This window comes from Octopus bimaculoides, chromosome 9, assembly GCF_046866305.1.
Source record: "Octopus bimaculoides isolate indiv1 chromosome 9, ASM4686630v1, whole genome shotgun sequence".
NCBI lineage: Eukaryota > Metazoa > Mollusca > Cephalopoda > Octopoda > Octopodidae > Octopus > Octopus bimaculoides.
The window spans coordinates 37552201-37579537 of NC_142936.1; the positions used below are offsets into that span (position 1 = coordinate 37552201).

The following is a 27337-nucleotide window of genomic DNA, read 5'->3' on the forward strand; positions in this document are numbered from 1 at the left end:
AGGCTACTGTGTCCGTTTTACAGGGATTTTACAGCTGGATGCCCTTCCTAACACCAACCACTCTGCAGAGTGGACTCAGTACTTTTTAAGTGGCACTAGCACAGATGAGGTTAGTTTTGGCATGACTGTTACAGCTGGATGCCCTTCCAAACGCCAACCGCGTTAGTGTAGACTGGATGCTTTTAATGTGGCACCAGCACTGGCAGGGTAACCAAGTAACTCACAAGACAAGAAATTATGAGAGGGGCAGGACTTTTGAGGAGGGGAACTTGTGTTAGTGGATGAAAGGTTAGAGTGTAACAAAGAGACAGAGAGACAGAAGCAGGTGTCTTGCCACAACAGAGGGGGCAGTAGATGAGGTAATCTAGTATCAAATGATGAAAGGTTAGAGGGTAACAGAGAAATAGAAAGGCAGAAATAGGTGTCTCGCTATAGAGGAGGTACATGGTTACCCATAGAGAGAGAGGTACAAGAAAAAGGCCAGAAACAAGTGTGCTGATGTAAAAGAGATACTTGGTTACCTAGTCAGAGGAAAAACAAGAGAAGGGAGAGTTGCTAATAACAACTTTAGTCTTAGTGAAGTTAACTTTAAGGCCCTTTAATTCCAAGTTTTGCTTCCAAATCTGGAAGTTCTTCTCCAATTCTGCTTCAGATTCTGTAAAAAGAGCAAGATCATCAGCATATAGTAGTTCCCATGGGCATCCAGATTTGAATTTATCTGTTATGGCCTGGAGCACTATGATGAATAAGAGTGGACTAAGTACTGATTCCTGGTGTACTCCAACTTATACGTTAAATTCAAGGCCAACTCTCATCTTACTGACAGCACCGCTGTATTTGGCTTGAACTGCTCTAACAAACCACTCCTCTATTCCTAGCTTCCTTAGAGACCAACAAATAAGAGAGTGGGGAACCCTGTTAAAAGCTTTCTCCAGGTCAGCGAAGGCTAAGTACAATGGCTTACTTTTAGCCAAATACTTTCCTTGTAACTGTCTCACTATGAAGATGGCATCTGTGGTACTTCTCCCAGGAACAAAACCAAACTGCATCTCATCTAGTTTAATTCTATTCCTAATCAATTGAGCTATAACTTTCTCTGTAATTTTCATGACTAGGTCCAGCAGTTTAGTACTTCTATAGGTATCCTGTGTCTCCCACCATCGATACTGTGTAAAGAGAGGGATTGCTCAGAATATAAAACATGAATATAAGCAGTGATCGTGATACACACCACGAAGAAATGATCAAACTCATTAACAATCTACTAAGCAACAACTAACCCCAAAACATACTATCCACTCCAATTATGAAGAAAAGAGAGGATGAAACCAATAAACTGTCCACAGTCTGTCTACCCTATGGAAAGGCCACTTCGAAAAGATACAAAAGATATGCGGCCCATATGACATCAGGACAGTATTCAAGAGTAAAACAACACTTAGCAAATATCTCCTTCGAGTAAAATCACCAATAGAAAAGAATATGATCAAAGACTGTGTGTACTCAATCCCATGCAGCTGTGTTATGTTATACAAAGGCAAAACATGCCGCCCTTCAAAATAAGGGTAGAAGAACATCGCAAATCTGTGACATGAGAAGATATTGATAAATCGGGTATAGCTGATCATGTATGGGAAAATGGAGACCACCTCCGCCTGTGGGATGAAGTTAAAATAATAGACAGAGAACACCACTGGAAAATACAAAAAAACTAAAAGAAGCAACACATATGCTAGGACATAATAACCTCCTAAGCAGACCAAGTGCAGATATGAGTAGCATATGGGAACCAGTATTAAGGAAGGATAGGAAAATATTATATTTATAAGCCCTAAAATTCACTCCATAATTGCCCATGGACATATGGCATAGTGGTTAAGAGCGCGGGCTACTAACCCTAAGATTCCGAGTTCGATCCCAGGCAGTGACCTGAATAATAATAATATCGAAAAATACCTTAGGAATGAGAACCCAGGTTCGAAATTTCCCCAAGATGAAGGCTGGAGGGTATATCAGCTGAAATATTGTGTTAACAACAAACAAGATGAGGACAAATATCCGTCAGAATTCCTCATCTCTTAAATATAGAACTGTATTATATAAGAGATGTTGTTCATTTCTATTTTTCCATGACAAAGATGTCTGGTCATGGGGAAATATTACATTACTTGGAAACAAGTGAGGGTTTGTGATAGGAGGGGCATCCAGCTGTAGAAAGACTGCTTTAACAAATTCTGTCTGACCCATGCAAGCCTAGAAAAGTGGATGTTAAATGATGATGATGACAGTGGCTTTGCTGTTTCTAATCAATTCCATGTGTTTACTTATTTATCTATGTAGCTAGATAGATGAGGGCCATTGATAGAGTTAAACAGTCTTTGACAGAAACAGTGTAGAAGGAGATTGAGGCATTTAATCTCCACCAGAAGAATTAAAATAAATAACAATATAAAAAAATAACAACAAACATAGAAGACTTACCTAAACCAGCATGACAATGGATGGCCACTTTCCCTTGCGTAAGAGCAAACTGCATCACTCGAACCATATCCAACAGCCTACTTTTTGACAAAGTGCCATAATCTTGACTATAAAAATATCAAAACATGATACACATCACATTGACTTCATTTAGAAATTTATTTAATATTCTAACTATATTGTTATATTTATTTGCCATTATTGCTTTGATCAACATATTGAAAAGCCATATTGCTTCAGAATGACTGCTTGTCTTCAAATATAATTACATAACAGTTAATTATGTTTAACTTATTATAAATAAGTTAAATAGAATTATGTTAGTTAAAGATTATTAAGTATCAGCTAAAGATATTTATATATCAGTAAAATGTAATTAAATATCAGTTAAATTCAATCATAAATCAGTTAAATATAATTATATATCAGTAAAATACAATTATATATCAATTAGATATAATTATATATTAGTTAAATATAATTCTTACAACTTACCAGGCAAAATTGTAGAAATAAACTGAAATAAAACAGAAATGCAATGTTGAAACTAAATCACAAATATACAAAATGTTGATCAATGTAAAAACTGGACTGGATTGGAGTGGATTACCTTTGTTCAGTCCACTGTAGGACAAAGGCCCCTGCATGTTCTATCCTCCAACCACAGTCTGATGTGGAGACTATGAATTTGAGCTTGAGATCACACTGGTTTGATGAGCCTTCTCTGTCACTGTATGGGTATAGGTATTAAAAAAAAAAAAACTGCATCCCTCTGCCAAGTCACATCAAGCCAATGTGGCAGAATAGGCTCATCATATGAGTATGATCTCAAGTTCAAATTCACAGCCTCCATACCAGACCATGGTTGGTAGAAAGAACTTGCCGAGGCCTTTGTCCTGCAGTGGACTGAACATAGGCATTCCAATCCAGACCATAACATAAACTGGATTATGGATTGTTAGTCATATATTAAGATATGCAGGAAGTATGAAGGCTTAAATATGTAGTGTGTAATAGTGGTCAGCTGAGTACGAAAATTAAAGTCCAGAAAATATATCCCAAAAGACTCTATTCTTAGTTCTCTCGTATTCATTTCATTTCATTAAGGAACTCCGAACCTCTTGTATAGTAATGACATGCTTTCCTATACTAGAATTTCTTCTAGAGTCCCAAAATAAATAGACTAAATGCAATGCTCTCTGAAGGTTATCAAGTGCCAAATTAAAGCATTAGTTTAATAGCAGATTCCCCTTGATCTGGATAACCAAGTTCTGTCAATATTGAGCCACTGAAAACGGCAGCTGAGGAAAATTGAAAACAAACTGCACCAGAAGTAGCAAAAAGTTCAATTAAAGTCACAGTTCCATCATAAAACACCTTCATGAAATAGCAGAAGTGCTTAAACTTGGCCAGTGGATTCCACATCATCTGATTGTTTCTCAGCTTAACCCTTTAGCATTCAAATCAGCCATATCTGCCCTAAATATTCTATCTGTTTTATTATTCCTGTGTAAAATTATAAAAATAATGACAAAAAGTGAGGAAAAGTGGGTTCTCTATAATCATATTCAATGGAAACTAATGGTTGGCATCATCATCATCATCATCATCAACATTTATCGTCTGTTTTCCATGCTGGCATGGGTAGGACAGCTTGACAGGAACTGGCCAGACCAGGGGGTGCACCAGATTCCATAGTCTGTTTTGGCTTGGTTTCTACGGCTGGATGCCCTTCATAATGCCAACCACTTCACAGAGTGTACTGAGTGCTTTTTATGTGACAGCAGCACCCGCACTAATACTTTTTACATGGCACTTTGGTTTTAAGATTTTCCATAGAAAACAGAGGATTCATCTCCAAATCAAGACTACACCCCACAAAAAAAGATATGGCATATGAAGGGTGTTGTCTACCATTAAGATTTAAACCAAAATGAAACACTTAATGTGAAGAAGTACTGTCATCAATTGGAAGCGTTGCATAAAAATTTGCAGAAAAAGCATCCATCGCTGGCCAGTCATAAAAGAGTGTTGCTCTAACATGATAATGCAAAACCACATATTGCCCAAGTCATTTGGGAAAAGATTATGGCACTAAATATGGAAGTTTTGCATCATGGTCTTTACTTTTCTATCTTGCTCCATTTGATTATAATCGTTTCAGATCAGTGCCACATTATTTAGAAGGAAAACAGTTTATTAATTGTGAAAAGATTAAAAATGATATTTTGAATGTCTCTTTGCTTGAAAACCAGAAAAACTTTACACCTGATGGATCAATAATTTTCCAGACAGATGAGCTTATATTACCAATAATGAGGGGAAATCTTGATTAAAAATATCAATTATAACAAAGTATCATTTGATTGTTTCTCATGTGACCGAACTTTCTTTTTAGCATAAAGTATATATATATATATATATATATATATATATATATTTATAAAATTATTGCCTGAATGAACAAATGAGATTTCAAAAATGCAAAAATAATTTTATAAGAAAATAACTTCCATACTGTTTGATGACATAAAATCTTGGGGGTCATATGAAAATCCACTTGGTTCTAGACCTGGTCCACAACTAGCATGCTCTCCAGTCTCTTGAAGATTTATTACAGACATTATTTTATACCTGAAATAAGGAAAATTTGAAGAAAAGTAACACATTTTTTGAGTGATGGTAAGGGACAAAAACACACATATGATGGGCTTCTTTCAGTTTCCATCAGCCAAATTCACTCATAGGGCCTAGGCCAGCCTGAGGCTATAGTAGAAAATACTTGCTCAAGACGTCACACAGCTGGATTGAATCCAGAACCATGTGGTTGGGAAGCAAACTTTTTACCACACAGCCACTATATATATATATATATATATATATATATATATATATATATATATATATATATATATCTTTATTATAAGATCATAAGTCAGAAAGAGCATACCCTAAAATAAATAGACCAGTTGTTTATTTTTGTATGCATATATATATATATATATATATATATATATATATATATATATATAGGGAGAATTCACAAAAGAACAAAAGATGAAAACAGGTGGTGTAGACAACGAACAGATGTATTAGTATTATGCTCGGGAAGTGAAAAAGTCTTTAACGTTTTGAGTCTACGCTCTTCTACAGAAAGGAACACAAAAAGAAACAAGGAGAGAATGTGTAGTGGCTAGCGATCTATATATATATATATATATATATATATATATATATATATATATATAAAGGCAAAGGAAAAAACGGAGAGCATAATGAGTTAACAAACATCAGTCTGTAAACATCCGTTGGATCTATTTATTGATTACAAGCATATGTATAAATAAGTAAATAAATAAATGAATAGAAATAAATAAGTGAATAATACATAAATAGATCCAATGGCTGTTTGCAGGCTGATGTTTGTTAATTAATTATCTTCTCCATTTTCTTCTTTGCTTTATAAATTCTGAGTAAATTTCTGTTTACCCCAACTCATACCTATTATTCAATTGTGCTATTGCCTTGCAACAGTAAGCATTTGGATATAAATACATAGGTATACATCCAGTAGTATATTGGATATTTATTATCCCTTAGATGATTGTTTAACCTCTAACTCATATAGACGTGTGTGTGTATATATATATATGTGAATAAAAAATATACAAAAAAGGGTTTTGTATGATCGTGTATAGAGGAATATATTATTTAAAAGAGTTCCAACTCTGTCTGTTTTTTGTTTTATTTATATTCTTATAAAATTAATGTGGGATATAGAATATGGAATATATAATATAATATATATTTAATTCTTTATATTTAATACTCAATATTTTATATATTCAATAAGACATTCAATACTTCATTTCATTTTACTATTTATATTATATGATATATTCCGTATTCTATATCCCACATTAATTTTATAAGAATATAAATAAAACATAAAAAACAGACAGAGTTGGAACTCTTTTAAATAATATATATATATATAAATATATATATATATATATATATATCATCATCATCATCATTGTTTAACGTCCGCTTTCCATGCTAGCATGGGTTGGACGATTTGACTGAGGACTGGTGAAACCGGATGGCAACACCAGGCTCCAATCTAATTTGGCAGAGTTTCTACAGCTGGATGCCCTTCCTAACGCCAACCACTCAGAGAGTGTAGTGGGTGCTTTTACGTGCCACCCGCACGAAATGGTGTCTTTTATGTGCCACCCGCACAAGCCAGTCCAGGGGCACTGGCAACAATCTCACTCGAAAATCCTACGGGAGCCAGTCAGGTGGTACTGGCAACGGCCACGCTCAAAATGGTGCATCTCATGTGCCACCCGCACAAGAGCCAGTCCAGGGGCACTGGCAACGATCTTACTTGGCTTGCCGGGTCTTCTCACGCACAGTACATTTCCAAAGGTCTCGGTCAGTAGTCATCGCCTCGGTGAGGCCCAATGTACGAAGGTCTTGCCTCACCACCTCAGCCCAGGTCTTCCTGGGCCTACCTCTTCCACGGGTTCCCTCAACTGTTAGGGTGTGGCACTTTTTCACGCAGCTATCGTCATCCATTCTCACCACATGTCCATACCAGCGCAATCGTCTCTCTTGCACACCACAACTGATGCTTCTAATGTTCAGCTTTTCTCTCAAGATACTTACACTCTGACGGGTATTCACATTGACATTACACATCCAACGGAGCATACTGGCTTCATTCCTTGCGAGCTTACGTATGTCCTCAGCAGTTACAGCCCATGTTTCACTGCCATGTAGCATGGCTGTTCGTATGCATGCGTCATACAGTCTGCCTTTTACTCTGAGTGAGAGTCCCTTTGTCGCCAGCAGGGGTAAGAGCTCTCTAAGCTTTGCCCAGGCTATTCTTATTCTAGCAGCTACACTTTCAGCGCACCCACCCCACTACTAACTTGGTCGCCCAGATAGCGGAAGCTATCGACTACCTCTAGTTTTTCACCCTGGAATGAGATAGAAGTTGTTTCCTGTTTGTTTACAGTCTTTATTGCACCTGAACATCTGCCACAAACAAAAACTAACTTGCTAGTTAACCTGCCTTTGATGTTGCTGCACCTCTTATGTGTCCATAGCTTGCACCGGGTACATCTTATAGAGTTACTACCTACTCCTTTTCTACATACTGAGCAGGGCCATCTACCTGAAGGGGTTTGTGTTTTATCTACCTTCCTACTTATTAGGATTTTGGTTTTAGCTGGGTTGACTCTAAGGCCCTTCAATTCTAGACCTTGCTTCCACACCTGAAACTTCTCCTCTAGTTCTGATAGTGACTCCGCAATTAGGGCAAGGTCATCAGCATAGAGGAGCTCCCAGGGGCAACCTGTCTTGAACTCCTCTGTGATTGCCTGGAGGACTATGATAAATAAGAGGGGGCTGAGGACGGAACCTTGGTGGACCCCTACCTCTACCCGGAATTCATTGCTGTACTCATTTCCAACCCTCACCTTACTGGCAGCATCTCTGTACATGGCTCGCACAGCTCTCACTAACCATTCTTCTATCCCAAGTTTCCTCATTGACCACCAGATAAGGGATCGGGAGACCCTGTCAAAGGCTTTCTCCATGTCAACGAAAGCCAGGTACAGAGGTTTATCCTTAGCTAGGTATTTCTCCTGCAGCTGTCTCACTAGAAATAAGGCATCAGTAGTGCTTTTACCTGGCACGAACCCAAACTGCATCTCATCTAAATTGATTCGCTCCCTAATTAGTTGGGCTATGACACTCTCTGTAACTTTCATAACCTGATCTAACAGCTTGATGCCTCTGTAATTATTTGTATCTAAAGTGTCACCTTTACCTTTGTAGCAGTTGACTATGATGCTGCTACACCAGTCATTGGGTATGACTCCTTTGTGTATCACCTGGTTCGTAATATATATATATATATATATATACACACACACACGCATACATACATACACACACACATGATGTGCAAGATGTTATGTAAAGTCACTTCCAAAATAAAATAAAATATATTGAGAATCTGTAAGTTATACTCTAATGATGACATATCTAACAATATTTGAAATAAACTTACCTCACAAACTGATCAACAATTCTATGTTTTATCATAACTTCTGTATTAGGTCTGGCCATTGCCAGTATATCTTTAGATACCCTGAAATAAAACCCTTTTATTATTAGTATGAATTCAAAGAACACAGACATCATTCTTTCATTTGTTTTATGCCTGATTTTTTTCTTTCTACAATTACTTGTCTAAGACAGACCTACACTTTTGAAATAAATTGGCTTTTGTAGAAAGTTATCTTATAGTTTTATGATCCTACTGGAGTGCAGTCAGCTTCTTGAGTGAACAGAATTAACTGCATAGCAAATCATCTTTATTGTTTACCAAACAGCAGAGTAGGAAAAGAGAAGAGATAACTTGATGGTAACTATAAATTGGTGCGTAATTTCTGCTCTATGGTTTATGACATTGAGAAAAGTACCTTCTCCCATTGTTTCCCAACAATGTACTTTCAAGTTGAGCCCTCATGTGTGGCACCTTATCTTTTATGTTTTACTTGTTTCAGTCATTAGACTGTGACCATGCTGGGGCACCACCTTGAAGAATTTTTTAAAGCAAATAAATTGACCCCCCAGCACTTGTTTTTTAAGCCTGGCACTTATTCTATCAATCTCTTTTGCCAAACCACTATGTTATGGGGATGTAAATATGCCAACACTGGTTGTCAAGTGGTGGTGGGAAATAAACAGACACAAAGATATATGTGTGTGTGTGCGTGTGTGTGTAAAAATATGTGACACTTATTCAGTAACCATGATAAAACTCCAAGTTTCGGATGCCAGGGTGGGAGCCCATGCCAACATCTCTTCAGTTATCCGGCTATTGAAAATTCCTGTGAAAAGGCTTCATTCAGTTTCTGTCTACCAAATCCACTCATAAGGCTTTGGTCAGCACAAAGCTATAGTGGAAGACACTTCACAATGTTCCACAAAGTGAGACTGAACCTAGAACCATGTGGTAGGGAATTAAGATTCTTACTACACACCCACGCCTGTGCTTACGGGCAGGTTTTCTACAATAGTCTTGGGCTGACACAAATCTTTTGACAGGATTTGGTAGATGGAAATTGAAATAAGCTATATGTGTGTGTGTGTGCGTTTGTGTCTCCTTGGTCTTGACATCATGTAATAGTTGTAAATGAGTGCCACTGTCATTCATTTCCAGTATTCTGTAAAAATGTCTGGCCATGGGGAGATACTACCTTGCTTGGAAAACAGGTAAGGGTTGGTAACAGAAGGGCATCTGGTTGTAGAAAACCTTCCTCAATAAGCTCTGCCCAATCCATGCAAGCATGGAAAAGTAGATGATAAAACAAAAGGGAAACTGAAACATAAAACACTTTAGCTATATTGGGTATTTTAAGGATGGCACTATTGATGCTATTTAGAATTTTTATAAACACGTAGTGGCAATCATCCCTCTCCAAGATCTTTCACTATTTAATTCCCAGTTAAACTGACAGAAATTAGACAAACTAAATGTCTTTGTTAAAATACATTACAATAGCTAAGAAAGGCAACACTAATAATGATGATATTATTTCTTGGTAATTTCTTTCTCTTGCTGATTTCTGATATTGGAATGGGGCCATGCTGGAGCACCACCTTCAAAAAGGTTTTAGTTAATTATATTGATCTCAATACTTAGTCTCGTATGTATGTCAGATACAAAATAATAATAATAATAATAATAATAAAATGCAGTCAACATTTCTATAAAAGGAATTAATTCATGCAAACTTAAATATCCAGGTCACTAACACTTTTAGCCCAAATGTATTGGTTCTCACCCAACATGCACGAACATATATATATATATATATATATATATATATATATATATATATATATATATATATATATATATATATATATATATATATATATATATATATATATTATATATATATATATATATATATATATATATATATATATATATATATATCATCATCATCATCATCGTTTAACGTCCGCTTTCCATGCTAGCATGGGTTGGACGATTTGACTGAGGACTGGTGAAACCGGATGGCAACACCAGGCTCCAATCTAATTTGGCAGAGTTTCTACAGCTGGAAGCCCTTCCTAACACCAACCACTCAGAGAGTGTAGTGGGTGCTTTTACGTGTCACCCGCACGAAAACGGCCACGCTCGAAATGGTGTCTTTTATGTGCCACCCACACAAGCCAGTCCAGGGGCACTGGCAACGATCTCACTCGAAAATCCTACGGGAGCCAGTCAGGCGGTACTGGCAACGGCCACGCTCAAAATGGTGCATCTCATGTGCCACCCGCACAAGAGCCAGTCCAGGGGCACTGGCAATGATCTTACTTGGCTTGCCGGGTCTTCTCACGCACAGCACATTTCCAAAGGTCTCGGTCAGTAGTCATCGCCTCGGTGAGGCCCAATGTACGAAGGTCTTGCCTCACCACCTCAGCCCAGGTCTTCCTGGGCCTACCTCTTCCACGGGTTCCCTCAACTGTTAGGGTGTGGCACTTTTTCACGCAGCTATCCTCATCCGTTCTCACCACATGTCCATACCAGCGCAATCGTCTCTCTTGCACACCACAACTGATGCTTCATATATATATATATATATATATATATATAAGATGATCTTCTGCATAATTTCTGTTTACCAAATTTTCCTCATGAGTATTGGTCAAACTGAGGCAACAGTACAAGATACCCAAATTGACATGCAGCAGGACCGAACCTAGATCCACATGGTTGGGAAAAAGATTTCGTAACCACACAGCCATGTCCATATCCAATTACTTGAAACACTTACATGTCACAGCTCATATCATCTTTAGAATTAAAAAACTGAGAACACTTGAAATACTTGGTAAGTACAATTCAGACTACTTGAATATTATGGTATTTACTATCTTCCACACATAGTGAATATTTCCTTTTTCCTCACTTCGTAATACCTTAGTCTTAATCCCAGACAGTGTCACTTATGGAGTGATTTAAATTTATATTTTCTTTAGTAGTTCTTGGATTCCTTATAACAATGAGATGCAACCCTTCTCACCATATGACATTCACCAACAGCACACCTGATGCATCCCACCACCTCGTTTTTTTTTTAAAAGACTTATTCACTGTTCACTTCTTGTGCATATTCTATGTACTATTCATGAACTTTTGGTTACCTTTTATGATGAGTTGTAGTGCAGCTGAGCACTGTATTCAGTAAGTTCATTATTACCTCTGCCTTACTGAAGGTGGAGGTATTGTTTTCAGTTATGTTTGTTTGTTTGTTTGTCCGTGGACAAGATATCTCAAGAACCGTTGGATGGATTCAGATAAAACTTTCAGGGATGTTTGGCCTCGTGACCGGCACGAACTGATTAGATTTTGGGATCGATCCAGTATGGGACAAGGATTCTGGATTATGTTTCGTTTTTTTTTACTTAGTTTTTGAGAGCGGTCGGGTTCATTTTTAGTATTCTCGTTTGTAAGAACAGTCGAGTTTATTTCAGATATTCTCATTTTAAAAATAATCTCTGGCTAATTGTTGAGACAACACTAGTGTTGCCTTGGTGGAGGTTTGTGCTCTCTGAGTGCTCTTGTTATAAGTATTATTATTATAATACTTGTGAGAACACATGGCCTAGTGGTTAGGATGTTGCACTCACAATTGTGGTTTCAATTCGTAGACAAGGTGGTGTGTTGTGTTCTTGAGTAAAAACACTTCATCTCATGTCACTCTGCGATCACCCGACACGTGGTACACCAAGCACCTGTTCGGGCAATGTCGATAGTGTGAGCTACAGTACATAAATTTGATCGCTATAAACAAATCATTTGCGCAGGTCGTTCTGCAAAAGCTGAACACTCACACATCGTCTTCGACGGGAGAGTTCATTATTATGCTAGAAATTGAATGGACTGAGTTTAATCAATGCATCCATCTTTTCTGCCTACTATTCCAGGGAGGGTTGTGGGGACAGAGTCCTCAGGCACCTTCTCCATAAGGTCCTCTCAGAAGCCACCATTATTACACTTTCCAATTCCCAATCACTAACAGTTGTTCCCTGCTGGACTTGATTAGGGGTACTGAGACAATCATCCATTGTGCTCCCACCCAACACCTTCCAGAACAAATTGCAGGCTTATTGCAATATATTTTCCAAACAGATCCCTCTTCTAGAACAATCAAAATACACAAGAAAAAAACCTGTTATGAACATGATATACTAAACTAGATAAAAATTTTAATACAGGAATTCCACAGAGAGAAACTTACCAATGAGAAAAGAGTCCGGTAATAGCCATTTGGCCTTCCCAGCAGTCACTGCGATCATATTTACAATTGCGGCCACCACAAAACAAAGCACATTGGTTCTTCAACGAAATTAAGCCCTGAGCCTGTTCTGTCAGGACACTATATTGAGGGTTAGGAATGCTGGCTGAAATGATAAAATAATATTGATGATAATCATGAGGAGTCCATTAAAAACAGTTAAAATATGACATGTAAATTAATGTATTTATGCAGATCACATTAACCATTAACAAATAAATTCTAATTTATATAACATATCTATTCATTCTTAACACATTCTGGCAGATTCAAATGTAACCATCTGGTCACTTTTGTTTTTTATCAATGGAAAACATCACCTCCTTTTAGATGACATGTTCAAAACCATACGGTTTACTGGTGTGAGGGGACTTCGAAACACTAGTGTTTCAACCTTATAGTATGTCTCATCAGTCAAAGTTATTCTGTCAGACTGATGAATCAGACAAAAGCAAGAGCTCTTGTTTATAGGGATCAGCAAGTTATTTGCTGATGCAAGCTGATTTCTGCTAAACAGATAATAAATGCATGCAGAACATTGAGGATCAAAACAATGATATACCTATACATTATTAATTCTGGCAGGTTTGAACATGAATATCCTGATCTCTGTTGTATTTCATCTTCAGAGAATATCTCTCTTTAGACAATGTGTGTTCATAATACATGCAATTTGTTTACTCTTGTTTACTCATTGATCTGCAAGTCACTTTGAATGAAGAGACACATCATAAGGTCAAAATAACCGTGTCACAAAGTAAAAAATTCCCTTATGTCAATGAATTGTGTGTGTTCATGCATAACACACATTGTTTGAAGGAAGGAGGTATTCTCCAATGACAAAAAACAACAGCAATCAGCATATTTATGTTTGAATTGTATTAAAAAGGAACAGATACATTCTCATTTAGATTCTTGATGTTCTGCATTCACCTCATGAATTATGATCTGGCAGACATCAGCATATAATTTGTTTGCAGCTTTCTATAAACAAGAGGTACTACTCCCATTTAGATTCACTGATTTAGGGATAGCTTTGGCAGAAAAGACACAATAAGATTGAAATGCCTCAAACTCAAAATTCCCTTACACCAACGAACCATGTCTACCTATATTGTCATAAGGGAGGAGATATTCTTTAAAGGCAAAATGTAACAGTGATCAGCAGATTCACAAATGAATCTGCCAGACTGTTTTGAGAGTGATAAATAAGTTATCATTTAGATTCTTGCTGTTCTGCATACACCACAAATTATTATCTGTCTGGCAAACATTAGTATACATCAGCAAATAATTTATTTGATGATTTCCATAAACAAGAGCCAGTACTCTTGTTAGTTTCATTGATCTAGGGGTAGCTTTGACTGAGAAGACACACAATATGGTTGAAACACTACATTGTCTCAAAGTCGTCATCGGAAGACCAGAGATGTTCACTAAAGACAGAATACAATAGTGATCAGCACATTCATTTTTGAATCTCTCAAAATGTGTTCAAAATGAATAGATACATCATTGTTTAGACTCTCACTGTTTTACGTAGATCCCCTGAATTGTAATTTATAATTGTATGGAAGGGACATAATTCAGCATTCACCAATTGAATTTATTTAATGGTGCTGCCAACCACACAATAGGTGAAATAGATGAAACAACTGAATGATAGCATAATTTACAGTAAACCATTTGGTTGCCGCTTTTAAAGGGTTCATCTATTCATGGGTTATTGAGTGTTAGTCAACACCGTAGGCTCCAGTACTTGACTTGTACTTTATTTCATCAACCCTGGAAGGTTGAGCTGAAACAAACATAGCAAAGCATTTTCCTGATGTTCTAATGATTCTGTTAGATAGAAATTCTTTGATTTAGCAGAGTTCACTTTATATTAGCTTAAAATAGAGTCAAATACTTCATTTATTTTCAAAACATTGGATGTGATATTTACAATAGTATCAACAAGTCATATAACCATATCTTTATTCTTTCACTTTGGAATACAGAGGTATGGAATTATAGAATTTTTCTCTTTTCCAAAACTTCCTAAAGGAAAGCTAGATTATAAGACAGCTCATCTGACAAACTAATGACATTCGAATCTTTGCCTTCTTTTGTCACCCCTTTGTTATGGGGAAACAGGTTAAGGGTTGGTGACAGGAAGGGTACCCAACCATAGAAAAATCTCTCAACAAATTCTGACTGATTCATGCAAACATGGAAAAGTGGACATTAAAACTATGATGATGATGATGAAATGAAAATATTATCTTTATAATATATATCAAAATATAATTTATAAATTGATATTTAAAAAGTATATTTATATATATCATATATATTAAAAATGTTATTTTTATAATATATATCTTTATATTATTTTTATTAACATGTCTTTATAATATATTGGTTTCAAATTTTGGTACAAGGCCAGAAAGTTCAGGGGAGGGGGTAAGTCAATTACATCGACCCCAGTGTTCAACTGGTACTTATTTTATTGACCCCGAAAGGATGAAAGCAAAGTCGACCTCGGTGGAATTTGAACTCAGAAAGTAAGGACAGATGAAATACCACTGAGCATTTTGCCTGGTGTGCTAATGATTCTACCAATATATTATTTATATTAAAATGTTATCTTTATAATAGATATTAAAATGTAAATGAAATGTTACCAAAATTTCACAATTAAAATTTAAATATTAGAATAAGAAATATAAAAAAAAGCAAAAAACAAGAAAATGTTATATACCCGCTACAGCCTCATTGAACTCCCAGAGAAAAGTATCATCTTTTTCATTATGTCCTTCCTCCAGTTCGGAATTCATTTCAATACTTAAAGAAGAAAAGATAGAAAGAAATGTAAAACACAGACTTATAAATTAAATTCCATGTTGTCTTTCTGTCATATTGTCTCTTAAAATCCTCTCATGGCTTAGAATGAACTTTTCTGTAACTGTACATTGATAACTCTAGATATGGTCGTGTTGGACTAATAACAGGCTTTTTTTAAACTCAGTATGTTTGGTTGGTTTCAATAGTAACACAAAAACATCTGATAAAAAAAAACCAAAAAAAAAAACCAGCAATAATATTCCTGACCCTCTTTGCTGTTACTAGGAATATTACCACCTACAGACTGTGGTGGTTATTTCTTAGTGATGTAAACAACAACATAACAGAATTCACTTTAAAGAGCAACATGAATAATTAATCAAAGTGAATAAGAGAAAGAGAGAGAGAGAAATAATAGGATTGTATACAACTGAATCTCATGCTTCACAACAACAGATCATGTTTGAACACATTCTTACATCATTATCAATTAACATCTGTCTTCTGGCATAGATTGGCTGGTTTGAGAGGATCTGATAAATCAAAGGACTGTGTTGAGCTCCAGTTTCTCTGCTTTGGCATGTTTTTCTTTTATGGTTCAATGCCCTTCTTAACACCAACCAGTTTACTGAAAGTATTGAGTGCCTTTTTCATGCCACTGGCACAAGTGAAGTTACCAAGTAACTTGCAAAACAAGACAACAACCTTTGAGCTGAGTGGGGTTGTAATAGAGAGTGAGATGGTTTTGTGCCAGGCGTTGAGAAGTTAAAGTTTGATACGAGTGTCAGCTGAAAAGTTCATAGGCTGACCAAAATTCTCTCATAAAATGTGACCAAATAAGGTTTATTTTTCAACATAGTCTCCCTTGCAACCAACACACTTCTTCCATCAGTGTTGCAGTGCTTGGATCCCATTGGTGAAGATGCTTCCATCATGTTGATCGAAAAAACCCATCAGAAGTAGATATGACATCATCATGACTATGATACTGGTTATCATTTTGAGGAACAGATGATAGTAAGATGGAGGCCAAATCAGGAGAATCTGGAGGTTGATCAACTAGTTCAAAGCCATAGTCATGCACAGAAGCCATTGAAACCAAAGAATTGCGTGCTGGTCCATTGTCCTGATGAAACAAGACCCCTTTTGTCAGTTTTCCTGGGCATTTGATCTTCATAGCCTTTCATAACTGCCTCAGCAAGTTGACATAGTAGTACTCTCTACTGATGGTGAAGCCTTTTTGAAGATAGTCAATAAACACAGTGCCATTTGCATCCCAAAAAACTGAGGCCATTGCCTTCCCTGCAGATGAAACAACCTTGGCCTTCTTTGGAGCTTTGGTGATGAGGGGTATTTCCACTGCATGGATTGCCTCTTTGTCTCTTGCTCAAAGTGATAAACCCAATACTCATGGTTACCCCAGCTAAAAAGAGAGAAAAGAGATGGTAGTGATGGGGCATCAGGGCATACACCCAAAGTATAAGAATGTGAAAATGAGAGAGGATACAGACAGAGGATTGAAAGTGGTGGGTGAGTAGATAAGTTCGTGAGAGTATGAAAGGAATGTGGTTAGAGATGCAGTTCCAAGATCTAGTTCTTACTGTCGGGAACACAATCAAGTAAACTATCCTAAAATAAAATTTGTAGTCATTACTCTGTGTAACAGAAGTATTTTTTTTTTTGCCTTTGGTCAGTAAAGTGTTATTTCCTAATTGTTTCTATCAAGAAATCAAAGGAAATGACCATTATTCCCTTCAAACTTTGTTTTTGTGACCTGGACATCAATGTTTTAAAACTGACCCATTTTCCATTACATTTCAGACAGACTCAGGACTGAGTTGCTGAAGTAGAATTTTCTAGTACTTTTTAGAAGTTTCTAAAAGTTTCAAGAATGGCAGTATAAATACAAGGCTCGTAAGCTCAACAGTTCAGTTTACTTCTAGCTGTCCAAGTGGAGACAAGTTTTAGGAAAGCAAAGCTTGAAGGAAATATCAGCCATTTTTTATGCTTTCTAGGGATAAGCAAATAGGAAATAACAGTCACTACCCAAGGACAAAAATCGTGTTACACAATGTTGGATCACAATGAATGTGCTTGCAACTCAATGGAGATCCTTTAACCATTAAAAACTAAACTAATATGACAGGCTGTTTAAAAGGGAGAATATGATAAATTCATGGATATGGTGAGTAGCCCTTTCATTAGTTTATTTTCTTTTACTATCTTACATCAATTCTTTTTTAAGTGAGTATGATATATTTTATTAGAATAGATTGTTTTCACATCTGGATGATTACCCGACTACAAAAATACTCAACAGTGAAGTCGGAATTCAACTTCTTGTTATTTGTGCAAAATATGGATATGACAATATCTATTTATTTACTGCTTTCACTGTATTGAAGTTTTAGTAATTATTCTTATACAATTTAATAATTATACTCACATCTAAGGTAGTGAGGTGGTATAATTGTTAGCATGCTGGAAAAAATGCTTATTGGCATTTTGTCTGTCTTTACGTTCTGAGTTCAAACTCTATGGAGTTCATCTCTGCCTTTCATCTTTCCAGGGTCAATAAAATAAGTATCATTTCATCAATTGATTTATTCCCTCAAACGAAATTGTTGGCCTTGTACCAAAATTTGAAACCAATACTTACACTCATCAAGAAAACACTTTTACACTCCACTCCCTACATATGAGCCCTCATAGTTACTCCAGATGGTAGGCCTGGCTATCACCAAAGACCTCTCCTGGAGAAAGCACATCCTTAACATAAATAGAACTACATTCCAATGACTGACCCTTCTCTTCAAGGTCAGACAATAATTCAGTAACTAACGATTGCTGACACAAGGTTCACAATGGAATGTTACTCCAATATTTGGGATGATGCTGCTATTATTGGACACACATGTCCAGGAAAGGATCATTCAACTGACTGATATAAAATTACTCACAGACAAGCTCCAGGCTCCTGGCCCCACTTTTACCACAATATCCTTAACCCACAAAGAGAGACTCACTTGCATTTTCTCTCAGACTGATTTTTAGAGAACAACCTATTAAAATATAGTCAATACTTTCTGTGACTGACATAATTTATTTACATAATGATCCAAAATTGAGACTGGTGGCCTGACAATTTTTTTTCTTTTTCATTACTTGTTGGATTTTGAAGAGGGGACAGTGCCCATGACTTTTGAAATTCTTCCTCAACTTGTGAGACAAATTGTATTAATGTTCAACTTAAACTGTTACAAGTTGACCCCTGTAGGGAACAAAGAGGAGATTTCAGAAGGATGATGTTCTAGAGAAGGAAGGAAGGAATGGGAACAGTGATTAGTACAGGGTCTGGGGTGTTGGACACAACATGGGTGATGAGAGGTGACAAGACAAGTGGATCAGGGATGCCCGAGTGGAGGTAGTACAAAAACTGTCAACATCAAAGAACAGAGGTCATTACAGTATTGACAGAAATGGCAATAAGGGGAAAAAAGACAGAGATGGTGGAGATGAGATGCCAGAGCAAACTAATGTTAAATAGTGAGTTCATATATTTATTTTTTCATGCAAAGTAAAGCAAAAGCAAAACTATGTCTTGTTGACTTGTGTGGTAAAATGACAGTGCTGGACTGATGTAAATGAGATAATCCAGCATCTTAATCTCAAAGTCAGTATCATTCCTGTAATGCCATCAAGTAATTACATCAACATAATCAAACCCAAAGATAATTAGTAGTCGTGTTCTAATATTAGAAATTAATTAACGTTCAAGTTGAGATCATTCAAAGAATATTGACACAAGGAAAGAAGGAAAAAAAGAGCAAGGGTTTTTCATATAGTGTGTTGTGTATGCTAAAATTAAGTTTTAAATATACAAATATATATCTTTGATCTTTATCTTTTAGCTTTTACTTGTTTCAGCCATTGGACTATGGTCACTCAACAACTGGTGCTGGTTTGTTTATGTCCCTGTAACTTAGTAGCATTTCAGCAAAAGAGACCGATAGAATAAGTACCAGGCTTAAAAAAATAAAATAAATACTGGGGTTGATTTGTTCAACTAAACCGTTTGGGGCAGTGTTCTAGCATGGCCACAGTCCAACAATTAAAACAAAGGATAAAAGATGAAAAATATATAACAACCTTTTACTTCTTTCAATCATTTGACTGTGGCCATGATGGGGCACTACCTTGAATGATTTTAAAGCCTAGTACTTATTCTGTCCATCTTTTTTGCTGAACCACTAAGTTACAGGAACATAAACAAACAAACACTGATTATCAAGCAGTAGTGGGGAACAAACACAGACCACAAATACATACACACGCATAGATATATACGTATGTATGTATATATATATATTTATATATGTGTGTGTGTGTGTGTGTGTGTGTGTGTGTGTGTGTGTGTGTGTGTGTGTGTGTATATGATGAGCTTCTTTCAGTTTTCCCTCTACCAGATCCACTCACAAGGCTTTGGTTAGCCTAAGGCTACAGTAGAAGACACTTGCCCAAGGTTCTATGCAGCTGGACTGAAACCTGGAACCATGTGGTTGGGAAGCAAGCTTCTTACCACACAACCATGCCTGCAGTTACAAATGTTGTGAGAACTATACAACTGTATACAGTTAAAGAAATGGATAACGCTCAAGATTTTGTTTTTGTTGTATCCTATTAATTTGGCCTGTAAGGGGTCCAAAACCAGTGAGATTGATACAGTTAATATTGTACTCAAATCAGTGGAAGCTGACAGGATATGTGCAGGGAGGGAATTCAAGAGAGCTGATGTTCTGGGAGGAAAAGGAAAGGACTAAGCATTGTGATAAGAGTGGGGCCAGGAGGTGGTGGTTAAACATATGGTGATAAAAGGAGAATCAAGTGGGTTAAGGATATATGGATGGTACTGATCTCATGCTGAGCAGAAGTAGCTAGAGATCAGTCAACACTAAGGGGTAATAATAGAAAAGGCAGAGATGAGCTGGATTGTTTGTGGGCCAGAGTGGATGTGTTGGTGTATGACTTTACAACAATCAGTCAGGTCAGGTCATGTCTCAGGACGTGGTCTTGGATATGCTCTCTCTCTCTCCCTCTGTGTGTGTGTGCGCCTGTGCTTGCATGTGCAATGTCCCAGATAGAGGAGTTGTATTGCAATGAGTTTCCTGGAGAGTATTTTCTGGCCTTGAATAGAAGAGCCCCATTTTTAAAGATGATGTCTTTGCTATGTTAGATCCTTAGTGTTTATACTGGCTATATCAGGCCTAAATATTCTACATGTTTTATGTTCAAACCAAATTCAGCCTCTCACACCTAACATAAAATGTCATACTAAAAATATACTATGACATCATTGAAATCTAGAAACAGCAAGATAGTTCATAATTCAAACCAATTTGAATAAATAAGCATTATGCTTCATTATTTACAATATTTACATTCAACGGATATTTGTCCTCATCTTGTTTGTTGTTAACACAATGTTTTGGCTGATATACCCTCCAGCCTTCTTCAGGGTTCTTGGGGAAATTTCGAACCTGGGTTCTCATTCCTAAGGTATTTTTCGATGTTATTATTATTATTATTATTATTATTATTGTTCAGGTCAATGCTTGGAATCGAACTCAAAATCTTGGGGTTAGTAGCCTGTGCTCTTAACCACTACACCATATACCTTTGGTTTTTTTTTTCCCTTCTTTCCTTGTGTCAATATTCTTTGGCGTAGTGGTTAAGAGTGCCCAAGATTCTGAGTTCGATTCCAAGCAGTGACCTGAATACTAATAATAATAATAATAACAACATCGAAAAATACCTTAGGAATGAGAACTCAGGTTCGAAATTTCCCCAAGACACCTGATGAAGGCTGGAGGGTATATCAGCTGAAATGTTGTGTTAACAACAAGCAAGATGAGGACAAATATCTGTCGAATGTAAATAATGTACATAATTCCTCATCTCTTAAATATAGAAAAGCATTATGCTTGATAGAATAATCTGAATGTTAAAAATGTGTTGTTGTCACAATATATCCTTACTGATAATGAAATCAGACGTTTGAAGGGATGATAAGGGTTCTAGTTGCATGATGTTCATGTTTGGAGTGGTGTGTATGATTATGTTGTCTTGCAACATGTGAAGTGATTTTTTTTTACCAATTAAGCAATCAAAATTAGCATAACCCCTTAGTAGGCTATTTTCAAAATTCATGTTGATGGAGTCTCAGTGCAGGTTAGTTGTGAGGTGTTTAGGTTACATGAGGATGGTGCTTGAGTGTGGCAGGTTAGGAACAGCTGAAGGGTGGCATTATCTGTGTAAGTGTTATTGGAAGCGACTACAAGTAGAAGGTTGATGTAGAAGAAGAAGAAAGTGGGGGGTGGGATGGGGTGGACATAAAAACTAAGCCCTGGAATGCACCAAAAGAGATGTGGGTCAGAGAAAGCTCCATTAGCACAATAAATGATGATACAATTTGACTCACTGATCTAAGAAATGAAAAACAGTCTATGGACTAGAAGTTTGACCATGAGAATTTGCATTCCAGACACAGTCAAAATCTTTACTGATATTGAGGGTAACAATAATATTGTCGCTATATTTCTCAAGGACGAGAACCCACAGAGGTGTTGGGCTCATGAACCACTATTTAGGCTCTCAGTTACTGGTTCAAATCATACTAAGGTCAACTTTGTCTTTCGTCTTTCATTCCTACAAGGTCAATAACAGAGTAGCTTATACAATCAACTGCAGCCTTCACTTCCGACAATTAGTCTTGTAGCTAATTAACCACTATTTAATTGATTTGATGAAATATAAGACAATTGCTAATTAACGATGTTCAGTGATGAGTTATTACATCTATTGATCAAATGGAGAAATGGAACCATGGCTTTTATGCCTTACCTAATAGTATGAGTGATCTTGAAGAAATGAAATACCTACTAACTTCCAAGCTTACTTTTACTGAAAATTACTTCTACTTTAACATGTTTGTCTCAAGATGAATGTACATAAAACATTGTGCAGGGATAGGTTGGTAGTAACCAAAGAGCATCTATAACACAACCAGTAATATGCAATTAAAAGATGGTCATTAACATTTGTCTGGTGGCGATTATTGATATTTATCTCTACCTGGAACAAACCATCTCCCTTATAACTGCACTCCAACTCTGTCAAAGAGTCTTGTCTTGTAAATTATTTGTTGACCTCAATAGAGTTGGGGGCTATGAAAAAAGCAACCAGTACACTCTGTAAAGCTGTAGAAACTTTGCCAAAGTAGACACTGAAGCTCAATGCAATGCTCTGGCTTGTTGGATCCTGTCAAACTGTCCAACCTATGCTAGCATGGAATATGGACATTAAATTATGATGATGACAATTTCATTAAGCTGCTCAATCAAATAGCACCAAGAGTGCAATAGGTATTTCAAATATAGTCTATGGTCTTGGATTATGTCATTAGGAGGGAGTTACAAGATTTAATATATAGACTGTTGAAATATATTATTTTAATCAACAATTTTTTGACATAAAAGTACCCTACACATTAAGAGAAATGTTACTTTTGTGGTATTTAGACAGATGTTGTATTCAAGGTTTCTAATTACTTGATGCTCTATGGTAAATAATGCATAACAATAATCCTAATTGATCCCTACTATTGGGGCAAAACCATGACTTTTGGCAGTGGGAGAGAGAGAGAGAAAAAGAGATGTAGTCAATTTAATAATTAGTGCTTGTTTTATCAAACTCAGAAGGATAAATGACAGTCATCTTTGGTAGAATGTATGACCAAAACATCTGGAGAGATAAGTTACAAAGTGCATACCAGAAGTTTCGAGACATTTTTAGGAGAAGCAATTATAACTTTCCTAGATTACTATGATTTTAGTATATCATTACTATACATCTAATAAGCTGACCTGCCAACCTCTGTTAGTCAAGATTGAAGAAGATAGCTGTAACAATACTTTGAACACACACCCAACTGAACACTGCTTCTCACAGTTGACTTCGAGGGTCGGCTGAAAGGTTTATAGGTTGACCGAGATACTCTCATGAAATGTGACTAAATGAGGTTTATTTTTCAACATAATCCCCCTTGCATTCTGCACATTTCTTCCATTGGTGTTGCAGTGGTTGGATCCCATTGATGAAGAAGTTTTCATTGTGTTGGTCAAAAAAGTCATCAATGGAAGACATGAGGTCATCATCACTGTGATACTGCTTTCCAGCCAAGTGTTTTATCATGTTGGAGAACAGGTGATAATCAAATGGAGTCAAAGCAGAAGAATAGGGAAGGTAATCAACCAGTTCAAAGACAAAGTCATGTATAGCAGCCACTGATACGAAGGACTTGTGTGCTGGAGCACTGCCCTGATGAAACAAGACCCTTTCATCAGTTTTCCTGGGCATTTGGTTTTCAAAGCTTTTAGTAACTATATCAGCAAAGTACTCTCCATTGATGGTGTGGCCCTTTTGAAGATAGTCAATAAACACAATGCTGCTTGTATTCCCCCATAAAAAAAAAACAAAAAAAAACAGGCCAACACCTTCCCTGCAGATAAAACGATCTTCACCTTCTTTGGAGCAGGTGAGGAAGTGTGTTTCCACTGCCTGAATTGTCTTCTTCTCTATGGTTCAAAGTGATGAACCCAACACAAATCCCAGCTTAAGAAACAATTAAGGAAACCAGATGGATCTGCCTCAAACAATGTTAGATTTTCCTGTGATGTGACAAGCCTGGTGTGCTTTTGACCAGGTATCAGAAAACATAGCACACACTGAGCAGAAACCTTCATCATATTCCTTGTGCAGAATCTTCTCAACTTTCTCACAGGATATGCTAATAGCATTGGCCACTTGACTGATAGTCAAATGCCTGTCATCCATCACCATGTGATGAACATGATAAATGTTTTCCTTGGTGGTGGCAGTTGGAGGACGTCCAGACCTTTGGTCATCTTTGGGACTCTCCCTTCCCCTCCTAAATTCAGTTGTCCACTTTTGCACTGTTGATAAAGCTGGAGTGTCATCTCCTAATGTAGTAACTATGTCAGCATGAATGTCCTTGAAGGCTAAACCCCTTTTCTGCAGATACTTGAAAACACCATGATGCCAAATTTTTGTCCATTTTCAAGAGAAGTTGCTACTAGTTACCTTTGAAGTCTTCTTTGGACAGTCAGATGTCAGTTTATTTGGAAAGAAACAGTGCAGCTATTAATAAGAAGGGTTGAAATTAATGAGTACAAGATTTCACAGCTCTAGCATCACTCCTTCATAGTCAGCCTATGAACTTTTCAGCCAATCCTTGTAGTTTACTGAACACAGCTGGGTAGTGAAGACAATTTGGAAGCTTGCTATGCAATAAAGTTTTGTGTGAAACTGGGCAAAAAGACTACAGAATCAGGTTTCATCATCTTCAACTACCTATAATGATTTAACATTAGTCTATTTGACTGATTAGCCAGGACACTAAACTTTGTTAATCAATAACTTTTATAGACCAAATGTTTGATTTCACAGCCAGACAATATATATATATATATATATATATATATATATATATATATATATATATATATATATATATATATATATATATATATATATATACATACAGTAGTACCTCGGTTTTCGAACAACCTTGATCATGAATAAATCGTGCTTTATCTCCCGTCTTTCCCATATTCATTTAATACAGTAGTATCTTGGTTGTTGAACAACTCTGATCATGAATATATCATGCTTTATACACACACACACACACATATATATATATATATATACCAATTTAAATAAGAGCCATAACGAAATCCATAGTAAAAACTTGTTTAATGACCTATGCACATTTCAATGCAACATAATTTTCTTTCTTCGTTTTATTTACTTTCAATAGTCCAACGGTTTTTATTGAATTTACAGCGTCCCTTACTTGTTCGCTACTTAACATCCTAGGTTAATATCCTAAGTTAACAACACTACTTACTTACTTACTTTACTATATAACGGTTTTCTTAACTGATATTGTATGCAGTTTCAATGTTTCATGTCGTTACAACCTGTTTATACACATGTAATTTAAGGACAACTATTAATGTTGTCTGTTGCTTGCTGTCTGCTATGAATTAATGAAACTTGACCCTGAAGAGATGCAAGACCCCATATTCTTATCTCAGACAAGAGTGAGTTGGGATCTTGCATTGAAATGTGCATAGGTCATTAAACAAGTTTTTACTATAGATTGTGTTATGGCTCTTATTTAAATTGATATGCACACAAAGTTGTATGATAAACAATCTTTCATATGAGAATTTTGCTACGTTGATAACAGGTACAATATTTTTACCGAATATTTGGTAGAGATCTAAATATACATATATATATATACTAGCACTTAAGCCCGGTTTCACCCAGTTGGTTTGGATGATGTGGCTGTAAAACCTGCTCTGTGTAAGCATTTGACTTGTTTGGGCATACTTATGAAAAATACAATTTTAGAATGACATTTTTCTATCAAAACGCTAAAAATAACTGACCAAAAAAAAAAAGAAAAACCAAGAGTCAACCAAATCAAAAAATAAACCCAAATACTAAGTGAACAAAGATGAACCATCCCACTTCTATTGTGCACGCACATGCACACACAAACACACATTCACATACTCCCGCTTTTACATACACACAGATATATTCACACGGAGTTGAAATGCTGTTTGATTTATTTTTCAGCATACAATTTTCATGATCCCACTACCAAGTATGACATCACCCTTCCTTTCTCATTCATAAACACAAGAGTATTATTATAGTAGATTATCTCGGTAACCATGGGAACTATGAAAAAAATACAAGGCCCAGCAGCATCACTGGATCATTCTACACATCTGTGTAATTTTTCACACAATTCCACCCAGCCGTTTGATCGTGAATCCCAAGACAAGAAATAATCGCCCTGTCAAATTTATATGTATAGATATATATATAAAGCATGATTTATTCGTGATCAGAGTTGGTCGAAAACCAAGGTACTACCGTGTGTGTATGTGTGTGTGGAGGCGCAATGGCCCAGTGGTTAGGGCAGCGGACTTGTGGTCGGAGGATCATGGTTTCGATTCCAACACCGGGCATTGTATGTGTTTAGCGAAAGCACCTAAACTCTATGAGGCCCCAGCAGGGGGTGGTGGCGACCCCTGTTGTACTCTTTCGCCCCAACTTTCACTCTTTCTTCCTGTTTCTTGAGTAAAGCTGCGATGGACTGGCGTCCCATCCAGCTGGGGGGGGGGCACATATGCCATAGAAACCGGGAAACCGGGCCCATGAGTCTGGCTAGGCTTTAAAAGAGTAAATAAATAAATAAATATATATATATTCAATATAAAGTATACGAGAAATTACCTATACGATATTGAATATGTTGTCTATTGACTTTTTTTACATGCTAGGCCACTGGTAGTATAACTTTGTATAGTTTATATATTTATTTATTCATGAACATTGGTTGCTATTATTAACTAACATTAAGACAGTTCAAGCTAAATTTTCTAACTTTATTATTATTAAGGCGATGAGCTGGCAGAATTGTTACAGGGTGGACAAAATGCTTAGTGGTATTTCTTCAGGCTCTTTATGTTCTGAGT

General features: G+C 36.5%; 1 protein-coding gene across 2 annotated transcripts in view; it reads right to left on the reverse strand.

The window, feature by feature from the left end:
• Positions 1–27337, reverse strand: part of LOC106867990 (protein tyrosine phosphatase domain-containing protein 1) — a 67821-nt gene that overhangs the window by 35854 nt on the left and 4630 nt on the right. Inside the window, exons 2-7 of one of the 2 annotated variants that reach the window (XM_014913076.3) lie at positions 15616–15698; positions 12816–12978; positions 8564–8644; positions 5000–5115; positions 2977–2998; positions 2482–2588 (exon numbers count right to left, since the gene is read on the reverse strand). In XM_014913076.3, the coding sequence (XP_014768562.1) occupies positions 2482–2588; positions 2977–2998; positions 5000–5115; positions 8564–8644; positions 12816–12978; positions 15616–15691 (565 nt within the window). In that variant the 5' untranslated portion in view covers positions 15692–15698. The remainder of the gene's footprint in view (positions 1–2481; positions 2589–2976; positions 2999–4999; positions 5116–8563; positions 8645–12815; positions 12979–15615; positions 15699–27337) is intronic. The other variant, XM_014913077.3, reaches the window with a different exon arrangement.